This window comes from Micromys minutus (assembly GCF_963924665.1).
Source record: "Micromys minutus genome assembly, chromosome: 1".
NCBI classification, from domain to species: Eukaryota; Metazoa; Chordata; class Mammalia; order Rodentia; family Muridae; genus Micromys; species Micromys minutus.
The window spans coordinates 200,498,825-200,512,765 of record NC_137969.1 but is presented as its reverse complement, the minus strand read 5'-3'; the positions used below and the strand labels follow the sequence as shown (position 1 = coordinate 200,512,765).

The 13,941-nt window shown below is 43.5% G+C and overlaps 1 protein-coding gene across 1 annotated transcript in view; it reads right to left on the bottom strand.

Moving 5' to 3' along the window:
• The window catches only part of PRORP (protein only RNase P catalytic subunit), a 74,929-nt gene extending 61,330 nt beyond the window's left edge, over window positions 1–13,599 (bottom strand). The window contains exons 1-3 of the mRNA XM_080915177.1: window positions 11,984–13,599; window positions 9,746–9,793; window positions 8,490–8,622 (exon numbers count right to left, since the gene is read on the bottom strand). Of these exons, the coding sequence (XP_080771303.1) occupies window positions 8,490–8,622; window positions 9,746–9,793; window positions 11,984–12,960 (1,158 nt within the window). The 5' untranslated portion in view covers window positions 12,961–13,599. The remainder of the gene's footprint in view (window positions 1–8,489; window positions 8,623–9,745; window positions 9,794–11,983) is intronic.
• Window positions 13,600–13,941: the final 342 nt, after the last annotated feature.

Sequence of the window (13,941 nt, the reverse complement as noted above, 5' to 3'; positions counted from 1 at the left end):
CACAGTGAATTTCAGGACACTTAGGACTGCATAGAAAAACCTTGCTTGGATGAATAAATAAATAAGTAAACAAACACAACAACAATAAACAAAACACAATACTGCTTTTGTGTGTCAAAATTAATTAATTATAAACAGAAAAACTAAAAAGTTGCTTTCTTTGCTCTTTCATCTTTAGAGATGCTTTCTCTCCCCCCACAGAGAAGCTGCTATGCAGTAAGGTTCATCAGAATCTTGCTCTGGGTGCTGGCTCCAGCCCCAGCTGCACTTGAAAGTCACCTGGGAGCTGGAAAACCAAACACCTGCAGTCTCAAGCCAGAGGTTAAATGAGGGTAGCTAGGACAGGGAGGCAAAGAAGGCAAGGGTACAGAGCGTTTAGGGGTGGACGGCATCTGAAGCTGGAACAGAGGACCCAGGACCTCTTCCCTGGAGCCTTCAGGTGCAGCTTGGCAATACCTTGATTTCGTACTTCTATTATCCAGTCTGCAAGACAATAATCTCTGTTGTTTTAAGTCATCAATACAAAGTCACTGGGCAGTCATGGGAAACTTTTACAAAAGCATAAATAATGTGAATTTTTATTTTATGTATTATCAGTGTGCATGTGCAGGTGCATGCCACACACAGGTGTACAAATGAAGGACAACCTTCAGAATTTGGTTTCTCCTTCCACTGTGGTTTTGGGTCTTGGACTCAGGTAGTCTGGCTTGCATGGCAAGCACGTATGCCCAGACTCACCAAGCTATACCCTTTGTATGCAGTTTCTTCTTGCCAAACATACTGCAGGAAAGTTATCCTTAAAAGATAAAAATCTGGAGCTGGAGAGATGGCTCATCAGATAAGAGAGCATCCACAAAAGCCTGCACTTCAGCTCCAGGGGATGCGATGCCGTTTTCTGTCCTCTGTGAGGCCAGCAGTCACATATGCACAACACCCCAGCTCTGCCACACACACAGACAGAGATACAAGTAAGCAAAAATAAATCTTCATAAGTGGATTAAAAACAGAAATGTCCTTGGGGCAGGGCTCAAATATTAGTAGTGTTTAAGAGACTCCTGCACTGTTTGAACCAGGAACTAGGGATAACAGGCGTTTCACTAGAGGGTTCAGCTCACTTATTTTGTTTTGAACATTTATATTATTTTGAACAAAAAGTTCTATTTGAGGGAAAGACGTAAGTGCATAACAGCTTCAATAATGTCTGTTCCGGGTGTCTGTAGAGGTCAGAGGGCACTATAATCTTTTAAAAGTAGACAAAGAAACTCTACCTGGACATAGCAAATTACTCCTTGGTTTATACTTCAAAATCCCAAATACAAGCATGCCATAGGGAGTGGGCAGTCATTTGTTGACTACATATTTGTAATGTTCCTAGAACCAGATAGCTTACAGCCAGTATTAAATTATAATACCAGATGGTATTTTTTGTTTTGTTTTGTTTTTGAGAGGGACAATTATAGGCATGAACCCAGCACCTGGTTTAAAATATATATATATAATTAGTGTTATGAGATGAATCATAATGACACCAAATTCCACATATTGAAGTCTGATCCCTCAGTATCTCAAGAGTGTTACTACACTGGAGAAACTTTAAACTTTTTTTTTCAAGGTTTATTTGTTTATTATATATAAGTACACTGTAACTGTCTTCAGACACACCAGAGGGCATTAGATCTCATTACAGATGGCTGTGAGCCACCATGTGGTTGCTGGGAATTAAACTCAGAACTGGAAGAGCAGTCAGTGCTCTTAACCGCTGAGCCATCTCTCCAGCCAGAAACTTCAAACTTAATTTGCTGTTTTTTGAGACAAGGTCTCATGCAACCCTGGCCTTCAACTTGCTATTTAGCAAAGAAGGACCTTGAACGCCCATTCCCCCTTCTCCACCTCCCAGAGGGCTGGAATCATAGGCATAAGCCATTCATGCACCTGGGGACACCCTAAAGAGGTCGTGCAGATTCTGGTGTGTTGGCTCAGCACCTGGGAGGTCCTGCCTCAAATAAAGCATAAACCGAAGAAACATGGGAGGACTCGGGAATCTCACTGAGAAGGAGAAATGGAACACACATCATGGGTGGACAGGGGAAGGGACTGAACTGGGGTGGGGATGAGGATGGGAACAGGAGGGAGCAGGGGAGGGGAGGGGAGGACCACAGAGGGAGAGAGCACTGAGCGAGACAACTGGAATTGGAACTGGAATCTCTGGGATGAGCTAGAAACCTAGGGCAATGGGAACTCCCAGGAATCTATGAGGGCGATCCTAGCTAAGACTCCTAGCAATAGGGAGTATGGAGCGAGGGACAGGGACACCAACCCAGTCATAAAACCTTCGACCTACAATTTGTCCTGCCTATAAGATGTGCAGGGTTAAAGATGGAGCAGAAATTGAGAGGATGACCAACCAAGGACTGGTCCAGCCTGAGACTCACGCCAAGTGAAAGAGAACACCCCTGACACTGCTCATGATTCTGTTATGCTTACAAACAGGAGCCGGGCATACTGTCACCAGAGAGGCTCTGCCCAGCAAATGCTCCCCCTCTTCTCTTGCCCCCCCCCCCGCACTCTCCAGCCATGAACAGCTATCCCTTTCTTATTTTTAAGCAAGCATTTCAAAAGCAGATTTATACTGAATGTGTTCATTCTGCCGCTCTAACCCGGCGGAACTTGGCCCTGACAGTACCGCCTAACCTGCTATTCCTGTGGCCATCAGTGACCTCTTGGCTATCAAGTCACTATTCATCAGTCCTCTTACCAAATCTCCATAGTTTTGTCACCTCTTTGAAGTCTATGACACTGTCCTGACCATTACGGGACTCTCTGACCTTCCTTCCTACACGTCTTCCCATCCATTCCCACCAGGTTCTGACTGAACCTACTCCCTACTCTTCCCTCCCTGGATGAGCTCAGGCATTCTTAGGGTCGCGTTTACTATTGAGGAGGGCACCCCACACCTCCAACACTAACTCTCCTCTTAGAGCTTGACCCAAGTCCTCGTCTCCTAGCGCTAAAACTCCTTCCAGAAATTAAAGTGTCATCTTGTCCTCACACCTGTTTCTGATCAATGTCACTCATCCATCCCAGGACCCATCTCAGACCCTGCACACCCTTCTATCTTCCTCCCTAGGCACTGAAAACAAACCAAACACTGGGCTGTCCCCTAGGATGCTCCCAAAGCACAGCAACTCCTTAGACACCTGTGCTGGCTGGTTCTGTGTCACCTTGACACAAGCTGGAGTCATCACAGAGAAAGGAGCCTCAGTTGGGGAAATGCCAATGAGATCCAGCTGTAAGGCATTTCCTCAACTAGTGATCAAGGGGGGAGGGCCCAGCCCATGTGGGTGGTGCCATCCCTGGGCTGGTAGACCTGGGTTCTATAAGAAAGCAGGCTGAACAAGCCAGGGGGAGCAAGCCAGTGAGCAACATCCCTCCATGGCCTCTGCATCAGCTCCTGCTTCCTGACCTGTTTGAGTTCCAGTACTGATTTCCTTTGGTGACGAACAGGGATATGGAAGTGTAAGCCGAATAAACCCTTTCCTCCCTGACTTGCCTCTTGGTCATGATATTTTGTGCAGGAATAGGACCCCTGACTAAGACAACACCCTTACGATGTAGCTCTTTACCCTCATTTAGGCTGGAGCACCCAGAAGCTGCCTGCCTAGCTTCCAGTATTTCAATCTTACCTTTATCAGCTCATCCTGTAAAGACAACAAGCACAGGACAGACCACAGACACTAAAGCCTTCTCTTCCCAGTGCTCCTTTAACCCATGACTTGTTCTCTCCTTCCTTCCACTGAGACTTCTGTTACTCACTTATCACAGGTTGGCAAATGTTTCCTGTAAAGGCCGAACGGTAAATATCTCAGCTCTGCAGGCCTCATAGTCTTATGTACCTACTCGACTCTTCAGGACAAACACAAATGCAAGTAGTTCCTAAGTAAATGAATTTGTCTGTGTTCTAACAAATGTCTTATTGACAAAAACAGATAGCAGGCTGATTTGCCCTGTGATCAATAGTTTGCTGACCCTTGATCTATATCATCATTCTATATCTTGTTCTTGGCTGGATATTATTCCAGACACCAGTATATTGATGAAGAGTGTGGTTACCTGACTCTGTTTTCATCCCCAACCCAAGTGGCAAAGCAAAATGTTGACACATGGCAAGTATTTCATAGATGTGGTTGTAAGTATCATATAGGGGGAGAGGCCACGTGTGGTGCCCACATCTTTAATCCCAGTACTCAGGAGGTAGAGGCAGGCAGATTTCTACGAGTTCAAGGCCAGCCTGGTCTATGTAGCAAGCTGAGGTCTGCAGGGGCTACACAGTAAAGCTTTTTTATTTGTTTGCCAAAGCGGGGCTTCCCTGTGCAGCCCTGGCTGTCCTGGAACTCTGTAGATCAGACTGGCCTCAAACTCAGAGATCCACCTGCCTCTGCCTAGAATGGCAAGATTAAAGGTGTGAGTTACCACACCTGGCAGAAGCTCTGTCTTAAAAGAAGAAAGAGACTTTGGGAAGCAAGCAGGACTAGCAGCATAGCCTAGCAGTAGGACACTTGACTGACATGCAGGATGCCCAGGGGTTAATCCCTAGAACTGAAAAAAAAAAGTAAATAAAATGAAAATAAACCTTCATGGGCACTCTCAACATCTCTGTGAGCTGGCATTCATCTCCAGCTTCAAGTTTGCCTGTTTGAGTCTATTTGGCTTTTGTCAGCATCTGAACTCCACACACATTCTAGAATCCAACTCAAGGCAACACTGATGGAAATCTGATCTCCACCCTATGCCCTTTAAGCTTGCTCAGCAAGGAGCTCCGTTCCTCTCCTCTCTTCTGCTCCAAGTCCACAAGCTCCCTTCCACCCTCCCTCATTTCCTTGTTAAATTCTGTCTCATTCACAGCACCACCTCTCACCCATACTCCCAGCTCTTACTTTCCCACAACTGTACCAGACTAGCAAAGGCTCACACCACAAATTGTCTTTTCTGTTCCTATAGCTAGATAGCCTAGGACTTCACAATGGCTTGTTGTGACAGATCGATGCCATTAGTAACGTGCCCTCCAGCTTCAGCTGGGGCACTAGATCCATACTCTGATTCACCATCTCACAAATAGCCCAAATGTCCAGGGCTTTAACTCTTTAAGTTCCCTACGGCCACCATCATTTTTCTTCCCTTTAAATGAACAGTTTGCTTACTGCATTTCAGAGAAACTAGAAGTCAGGAACAAAAGCACTAAGTTCTTTATCTCCTCTGTCCACCCGACTTACCATCACCTTTAATTTCTCCCTTTGGGCTCAGAATGAGTGGGTTTCACTGCTATTCAGCAGAAGTGCTTTAAAACTCACTCTTGCCTTATCTACCCTGCAGAAATTAAATCCTGAATCAATACAGCCATGTACTGTAACCACAGCTATTCTTATCCTGAGCTTCCTGACTTCAAAATGCTCATATCCTAGTTGAGGTTTTGGATTTTGGGACTGTAACAGGCTGAGAGGTGCATGCCATTCATAATGTTGAATGAAATTTCAAGAAAAAAAAAAAAAAGCTGCAGCTACGTCCAGCATTCTAAGTGGTTGACTGACTTGATTGGAACTCCAATAATTATAGAAAGTACGAATGTTGAAGGTCCAGGGCAGACTTATCTTGGGCTATATTAAGCCTCTAAGTAGCCGTTTATTGTTTACTTCTGTGTGTGACTTAACATCCTTGTGACCATTAGGTAAATACTTTTGGAAACAAACACTTAGCTTCCAGCAGCCCAAAGGTTAAGAATGTCATCAGGGCATCTGAGGCCTACAATAGAGATCTCCCCACTTTGTCATAGCCTGCTTGTATGATATTGCCACCAGGTAGTTTTTTAAGTATCTTGACTTATGACTTTTTATTTTGTTCCTACAAAAATGAAATGAAACTGTTACCACATTGGAACATGGAATTTGGGGTAGCTGGATCTTCATTCTGCGCCATGGTCTCTCATAATTGATTCCAGAGTAATGTATAATACTCCCTTTAAGATGAGGGCAACATTTTTTTCATTGTGATTATTAAATATGGTAGCTATTAATTTTTAACAGTGTAAGCCTCTTACACTACAAGAATTAGGACGAAAGGGGAAAAGATGCTAATAAAGAGCCAAGGAAAAAATTGTCCCCAATGTCTATGATTAGAATCAGCTGCTCTGTGGGTTGGGCTAATTAAATACATCAAATCCTTTTGCTATTTGCACCACTGTCTAGAATCTGGCGCTAACAGTATCCAAGGGGAAGATTTCATCTGAGTTCAAATCAGTACAGCACAATGAACAACTCTTCCTACTATTCATTTGGAATAAGTAAGTATTTCAAATGGATCCCAGCACTACAGAGCCATTGGTAGTGTTAAACCCAAGAATCCAATGAGAGGAGTTCCACAGCTGGGGCTGGCGCACCTTATGGGGAGTGTCTGGGATGAACAGGCATAAAAAGAGACAGGAACTGGCTTGAAGGGGCTCCCACTAGCCAAGTCTGAGAAAACCAACAGAACGATAGCAATGGGTTTGGGATGGTCTGAATCTGCTTGGCCCAAGGATTGGCACTATTAGAAGGTGTGGCCTTGTTGGAGGAAGTGTGTCACTCTGGGGCTGAGCTTGGAGACACTCCTCCTGGCTGCCTGAGGATTCTCAGTCTGTTCCTGGCTTCCTTTGGATGAAGATGTAGAACTCTCAGCTCCTCCTGCACCATGCCTGCCTGGATGCTGCCATGCTCTCATCTTGATGATGATGGACTGAACCTCTGAACCTGTAAGCCAGCCCCAATGAAATGTTGTCCTTATAAGAGTTGCCTTGGTCATGGTGTCTGTTCACAGCAATAAAACCCTAACTAAGACAAGGTCCTAAGGGGGTGTGGGGAGGGATGAAAAGTCCTTATGTATTTGCACTAGTGACAAAAAAGATAGAAAGAGAGAAACTATTTCATACAACACAACGTTAGTTACTAGATGTGGAACAGGGACAAAAGCACCTTTGTATAATGTCAAAAAGTAATGATTATTTCCATGATGCTAAAAACACTGGGTAAAAGATTAATAGGCAATGTGCTATCAGCATTGTCTTGGGATGCTACCTCACAGTTTACTTATTAACCAGAAAGGGAAAAAGGCAGGCAGATTTCTGAAAGTTCGAGTCAAGCCTGGTCTACAAAGTGAGTTCCAGGCCAGCCAGAGTTACATGGTGAGACCCTGTCTCAAAAAACAAAACAAGCAAACAAAAAAAGAATTTGCTGAAAATAGTACTCAGAGAAAAAAAGTAAGCACCCAACTGTGGGACGGCCAACCATGCCAGGAAGTGTGGTGAGTAGAACAGGTTGAGACCCCCAGAAACTCACATGTGAGACAGGAGGTGCCTCCCTGCTCCCTGCCAAATCCCTGGCCTGAAACATGTGCCACACTTCCCACATAAGTAAATGTGACCTGTGGTTATGTAGGCCCAGAACAGAGTCCTCCATGGTAAGAAGGTACCTAGAGGCCCCAAGGGTTTAGCCAATAAGCTCCTCTTCACAGATATTCATCCTTGCAAAAGATATTTGATCTCAGGATCACCCTGAGAAGTTAGTACAGTATGCATCCATTTTCCATGATGAACAGTAAATAAACAGTTTAGAGCCATGGACTGTCAAGATTTGCCATGGGGAACAAGGAAGGGGTCTTCGACTGCTGAGCTCCAGCCTAAGCCTCTCTGTGCTTCCTGCCACAATTACAGCCAGGCTAAGGACAATTGCTGAGCTAAGCTAGAGCTGACCCCACCCTCTGACACACACTCCAGGGTAAAGGCTAGCCTCAGCTGCTTCCCTGAAGCTCAGCACCACCACTAGCTCAAGATAAACACAATCAAGCTCCCCACGCCTCACCTCCTGTGCCCTGTAACAGGAAGAATCTTGGGCCCACACCCAACTTCGAACACTGAAATTATGATTTGATAGAATCAGACTGACTTCAAAAGATTGTAATATACCCAGTTATTCTACAGAACTCTCAGATCAATCTGTGGAAGACACAGTTATAACCATGGGCTAAATCTATCCTGTTTGTCTTCATTAATGGTGTTCTGGTTTTGCAGGGCCAGGGTGTGTGTGCCTGTGTAAGCACATGGAGAGGCTGGAGGGAAACTTCTGGAGTCTTCCTTCCTCACTCTCCACTTTATGACCAACAAGCCCTCTGCATCCTCCTGTCTCCAGACCCAGGAGTCACATGCATGGGCCTGTCTGGATTTTACATGAGTGTTAGGCATCTACACTCAGGTCCTTGAGCCAGAATAGCAAGCACTCCACCCACCGAGCCCTCTTCCTAGTCCTCATGGGGAGTTTTAATGGAACAGTCACAGTTGCCGCCTATATACCACCCACAGCTATTTTAACTGTAATGAAACCACCACAAGAGACTTCGAACGTTTGGCTTTTCCAAGGAAGAACCTGTTGGCCTCCCCCCCAGACCAGCAACCTGAGAACACTCACCTGAGGGGTTGTCTTCTTATACTGGTCGCCGCCATCTATCACGTCCTTCATGATTTTCTCCTTGAGAAACTCATACTCTTCTGGACTCAGATGAATGGACTCTAAGGTTCTGCCACAGTTTGAACACCGGCCACTGTAATTGCAATAGTCTGTATTAAATAATGTCTCCTAGAATGACCTTTGTGATCACATTTATTTGATTTTTTTTTTTGTTGTTGTAAAACTAAAGATATCACCTATCAGTACGCCAGAAAACCCACAAGACAGGATCTCTAGGCATCTAGATGGAAAACAAAAGTTTTTCTACTAAGGCATTTTATGTTTATGTATGTATGTATGTATATATATATTATATATATATATATATATATATATATATATATATATATATATATATATGCTTTACACTCTTGAAAGAACCACGGGGGCTTCAAAAACAGCTCAGTAGATAAGGGTGTCTGTGGTTGTTGCGGATTGGTTCTAATGCTATTTGTGTTAATTCAGCTCCCCAAATTACCTGGGGACTGACTGTCACCCTGGAAGACACTGTTGGCTTTGATTGGTGAACTGAAGTTGCCAGCGGCCAATGGCTGGGCAGTGAGACAGTGGGGGGACTTTAGATTTCCCAGGCAAGGGAGCACAAGGGAAGAGTTTGGAGAATCACCAGGACAAGGAAGTAGGAGAGAAAGCATGTAAGCAATATGCAAGAATTGGTGTCTGGGGTATCAGAAATGAAGTATAGATTTTATAAAGTAATAACTCAAGAGTATCGGAGGGGAGAGTCTGTTAGCCAATGTGAGCTGCTTAGGGAATATTAAAAATAAGGCTGTCTGTGTGTGTGTGTGTGTGTGTGTGTGTGTGTGTTTCATTCATCAATCCAAAACAACTGGGCGGGTGTAGAGAAGGCTCGGACCCAAAGGAGTTCAGAGCAGATTAATGAATGACCGCTACAGCTGTCAAGCCTAACAGGCTGATTTCAATCCCAGTGATGGCCGTGGTAGGAGGACAGAACCGACTTCCTGAAAGCTGTCCACTGACCCTCACACTGAATAAAGTGAAAATGTAAATGTTTTTTGTTTGTTTTTAAGAAAAATTATCTCAGGGCTTTCTCTCTTTCCATCTTTGTCTTGTTTCTTCACGATACAAAACAGCTCTTCGCCTCTGTCTCCCCTCTCCAGCCCTTCCTATTTTTAAGTCAATACCAGCAGAACTTACTACACCAGAACCAAACATTAGAGACAAATAATGGTCTTTACCTCTTCTGAATTGTGGTGAACTGTCCTTGCCATTGATTTCCAGGAATACTACAAAAAAGATCACAAAACCCAATTATCCACAAGCTTAAAATTCCTGCTGAACCTAAAGACACTATCTAGACATTTGGTAAGGAAGAGCACGAGACGTTCAGAATACTTTCTTACGATAGTTTTCACGACAGCTGCTAGGCTGTGGTTGGGGTTAAGGACCAGGTAGTTAGTGTTCTACTGTCTCCTACAGTATCCCTTCGGTTCATCTCTTGACAACTCTCCTCTTCTTTAAGCCTTGTCTAAGGGCAGGCATGCTGGCCCATGCCCTTATTTCCAGCACTGGAGGACTGAGGCAAGCAGATTTCTGTCAGTTCAAGACCAGTCTGGTCTACATAGAGAACTCCAAAACAGCCAGGGCTACATAGAGACCCTGTCTCAAACAAAGCAGCAACAACAAAATCATATCCGAATCTACCTTTACTAGAAGAATGCAAAAAGTAGATATAATCTTTAAATCACACCTAACTTAAACCTTCTTCATAAAGCATGTTAGACATGGCCATAGCTTGGAGTACTTTCTCTCACTTCTTGGACTGCTGTTATCTCATAGACTCCTGCTAGGAACAGCATGCCTAGTTGGATGGAGAATGGCATCCTAATATGTAGTAGACCAGAAGTATACACAGCTCTAGCATAATTGGAACTACTCAAAAATTATTTATTGATTTATTCCCTCCACCACATCCTTTCATATTATATAAATTATCACCTCCTACTGATTCTTGATTCCATTGCCTTCTTTCCTTTGACAGTTATTTCAGATCCCATAACCTCTCACTCAAATTTAAAACTGCATTCAAACAAATATTCCAGCCGGGCAGGGATAGGGGATGGTAGCTTATACCTTTAATACCAGCACTTGGGAGGCAGAGACAGGTGGATCACTAAATTCAAGGCCAGCCAAGGCTGTTAAAGGCTACAGAGATATCCTGTCTCGAAAACCAAAAACAGTAACAACAAAAACCCAAAACAAACTAAACAAAAGAAAACCCCACAATTATCCCTATTTTCAATCTTAATTTCCCCCATCAGTTCTTTTTGTTATTTCTACACATGCTTTTCTAAATTCTAAAATTCTATTCCAAAACCAGTGTTCTTTAAACAAAAAAAAACCCAAGCCCCTTGGCATTCCAAGATTTTTACACTGTCTAGGACTCCTTTTGATAATCAGTAAGTATACTAAGATAATCAAACACGACTGCTACCTAGAAGTTCTATAAACGTGATATACGAAGAAAAAGAGAGAAAATAAAATAAGGGTCAAGAAATGAAACTCAAAGACTGAAGCAGCCAGGCAGTGATGGCGCACGCCTTTAATCCTAGCACTTAGGAAGCAGAGGCAGGTGAATCTCTGTGAGTTCGAGGCCAGCCTGATCTACAGTGTCCAGGACATCCAAGGGTCTGTCTGTCTGGAAACACTGTCTCGGAAATACACACGCCATGCACGTACACATACATACGTTGAAGCAATAGACATTTATGTGGTTAATAACATGAGACAAAGCAAAAGAAAGTTTGGCGCAAGGGGAGGGAAAGCCAAACAAACAAGACTCAAAATGGAAGGATGGCTCTCCATTTAATTGAGTATCAGGGAGCTGCTTCATCCTCTCTAATCACTGTAGGTGATGGAACACGGACTACAGCCTACCTACTGCACACTATGTCAGCCACTGCTTTTGAAAATAAGGATATGCTTATCCGGTAAAGTACTTGCTGCACAACCAATATCTGAGCAGCCTGAACCTGTAACCCTAGCAATATGGGCGTGAAGACAGACAGATCTAACTTGTGAGTCTAGACAAAATGCTAAGCTCGAGGGTCAGTGAGAAACTCCTGTCTCAAAAGTAAGGTGGAATTTGATTTAAAAAGAAAAGAAAAAGAAACCCTAAAGTCAACCTCTATTGTTGCCACATGCATATGCCCACACAGACACAAACCCTTTACTTGCTATTGTGTTGCCCATGTTAGATGCGTCAGAAGATCTGCTTATATAAAAACAGAAGGTGCTCTATAATTTCCATTCATGTGACAAGTAAGAGTAACACAAATCATCCCTTCTACTCTCTTAAGAGACCATTTTGTTTTAAAGGAGAAACAACTCTCTCTTATCTGAAGATGGGAAAAGGCATAAACTGAATAAAAGGAGTCTTAGCAACTAATAAACAAGACATACAAAATCAAAATTACCTTTCAAACCACGTTTTTATACTGTGTGCAAATGACTCCCCAGGATACAGTTGATTATCTCTTAGATACAAAAGGATGTCCAGGAGTTGGTTTGTATACTGATCATCATTTATGTCTTTGCCATAATCAAAGAAGGCTTTTAAAGTTTCCAACAGAGGGATGATATTATGACCTACCAATTCCTGATACAAACTCCAAGCCATGTTCACATCTTGATGAAGGAGGGCTCCTTGTATACAGTCACCATAGTTCTTCTTGGAGGGGACCATGACTTTTTTAATATCTTCTAACAGCAACAAGGCCTCTCTCCATCTGTCTGAGTGAATTAATCCCCGGATGAGAAGGGTGTAACCCCCAGATTCTAAACTCTTGTACTTGGCTTTCATGATTTCGTAGACATCAATAACTTCTGACGTCTGCTTATGGAAGACACAGAGATATAAATACTTGACGAGTAAATTATATCCCACAATACCATTGTTCTTTGCAGCTACCCAAGCCAGGAGAGACTTAGCCACATCTACTGAACTGCAGCTGTGTGCCATCTGTGAAATGATGAAGTCTTCAAAACTGGCCTTTCCTCTGAACTCTTCTTTAAGTTTATCCCACTCTTCGGAATTCAAAGGTTTAGTTGGAAGTTGGACAGTGCTTCTCACATGCATGGCATTACCTTGATTCTGAGAGTTTCCAGTTAAGTGGGACCTCTTCTTAGCTGCTCCAGCAGCAAAATAGTGAGGATCTTGCTTATTGTTGTCATTTCTTTTCTTGAGTGTTCTAGCTTTGGGAACCAGTAGATCGAGTGTTTTGCTATCTGGAGGGGTGGTGGGTTTAGCAGAAAACAATCTCTGTTGGTTCCCGATGACACAGTGAACAGAGAGAAAGAAAGAGGCAGAAGAGGTTGCAGGGCCTAGCTCAAAGTAAGGGTTGCTCTTCCAAAGTTTCGGAAAGTTCCGAAAACCAGACAAATAGAAGGTCATTCTGTAGTGAGTGAATGAGACTTAAAAATAAAACAGCTTCACTCCACTATGTAAAATTGAGGTGTTGGAAAATTAAGATAGTGGAAGTGAAGTTCTTGAAACAGATTTTGTTTGTTTGTTTCTCCCTTACAAACAAACCAAGATTATATGTTTGAAGCGATTTAATGGAAAGTAAAGCACACGAGTTCTATTCATTAAACAAGGATCCAAGGACCTCATCCAACACCAGTAGCAATCCCTAAGCCAGAAGACGGAACGGGAATCCTGAGGTGCCTGTTACCTTCCAATTTTCGAATCTGAGGAAAAAGCACATGGACTTCCCAGTTTGACTCGTGTGGATTACTACCGTCCCAAAGAGGGGCGGGATACCAAGGGATCTAGAACAGGGAAATACATAACATCGACCAGGAACCACCAATCTCAGCCCTAGCAGCAGCAAGAAAAGCCAGTCTAGGGTTCCTTGCTTTTCACAACTCTCTCCAAGCCGCAAAACTCTTCAGAGAAGGGAGATCATGGAGATGCAGCATAAACATCACAGGAAAGCAAATGAAGTTCAGAAGAAGTTCAAACTTAACTGTACGGATGGCCGACAAACGAAGTTCACTTCATTAAACAACTCACCACGCCACTCGTGCTTAAAGCAACTGTAACTGCGGTGAAAACTACAATTCCCACAAGGCACTACGCTGACCGATCCGCGGGGGACTGAATGGCTTGAATTCAGGCATTCTGTTGAATAAGGCGAAGATAAACAAAGGTAATTTAAAAACTTTTAGTATCCAAGAGGGCTGGAGACGGCTTCGGAAGCGTCTATTACATCTTGGGAACCATTAAGGTTTTCAGAGAGAAAACAAAAGTGTGACGAAAATGCTTTTCTCAATTCGGAAATGCAAATGGAGGCCTACATCCTGTGGCGCGCATGCGCCAAATACCCAAGTGAAGAAGTCACGCTGGCTTCTTCTGGCCTTTAAAAATCTGGCT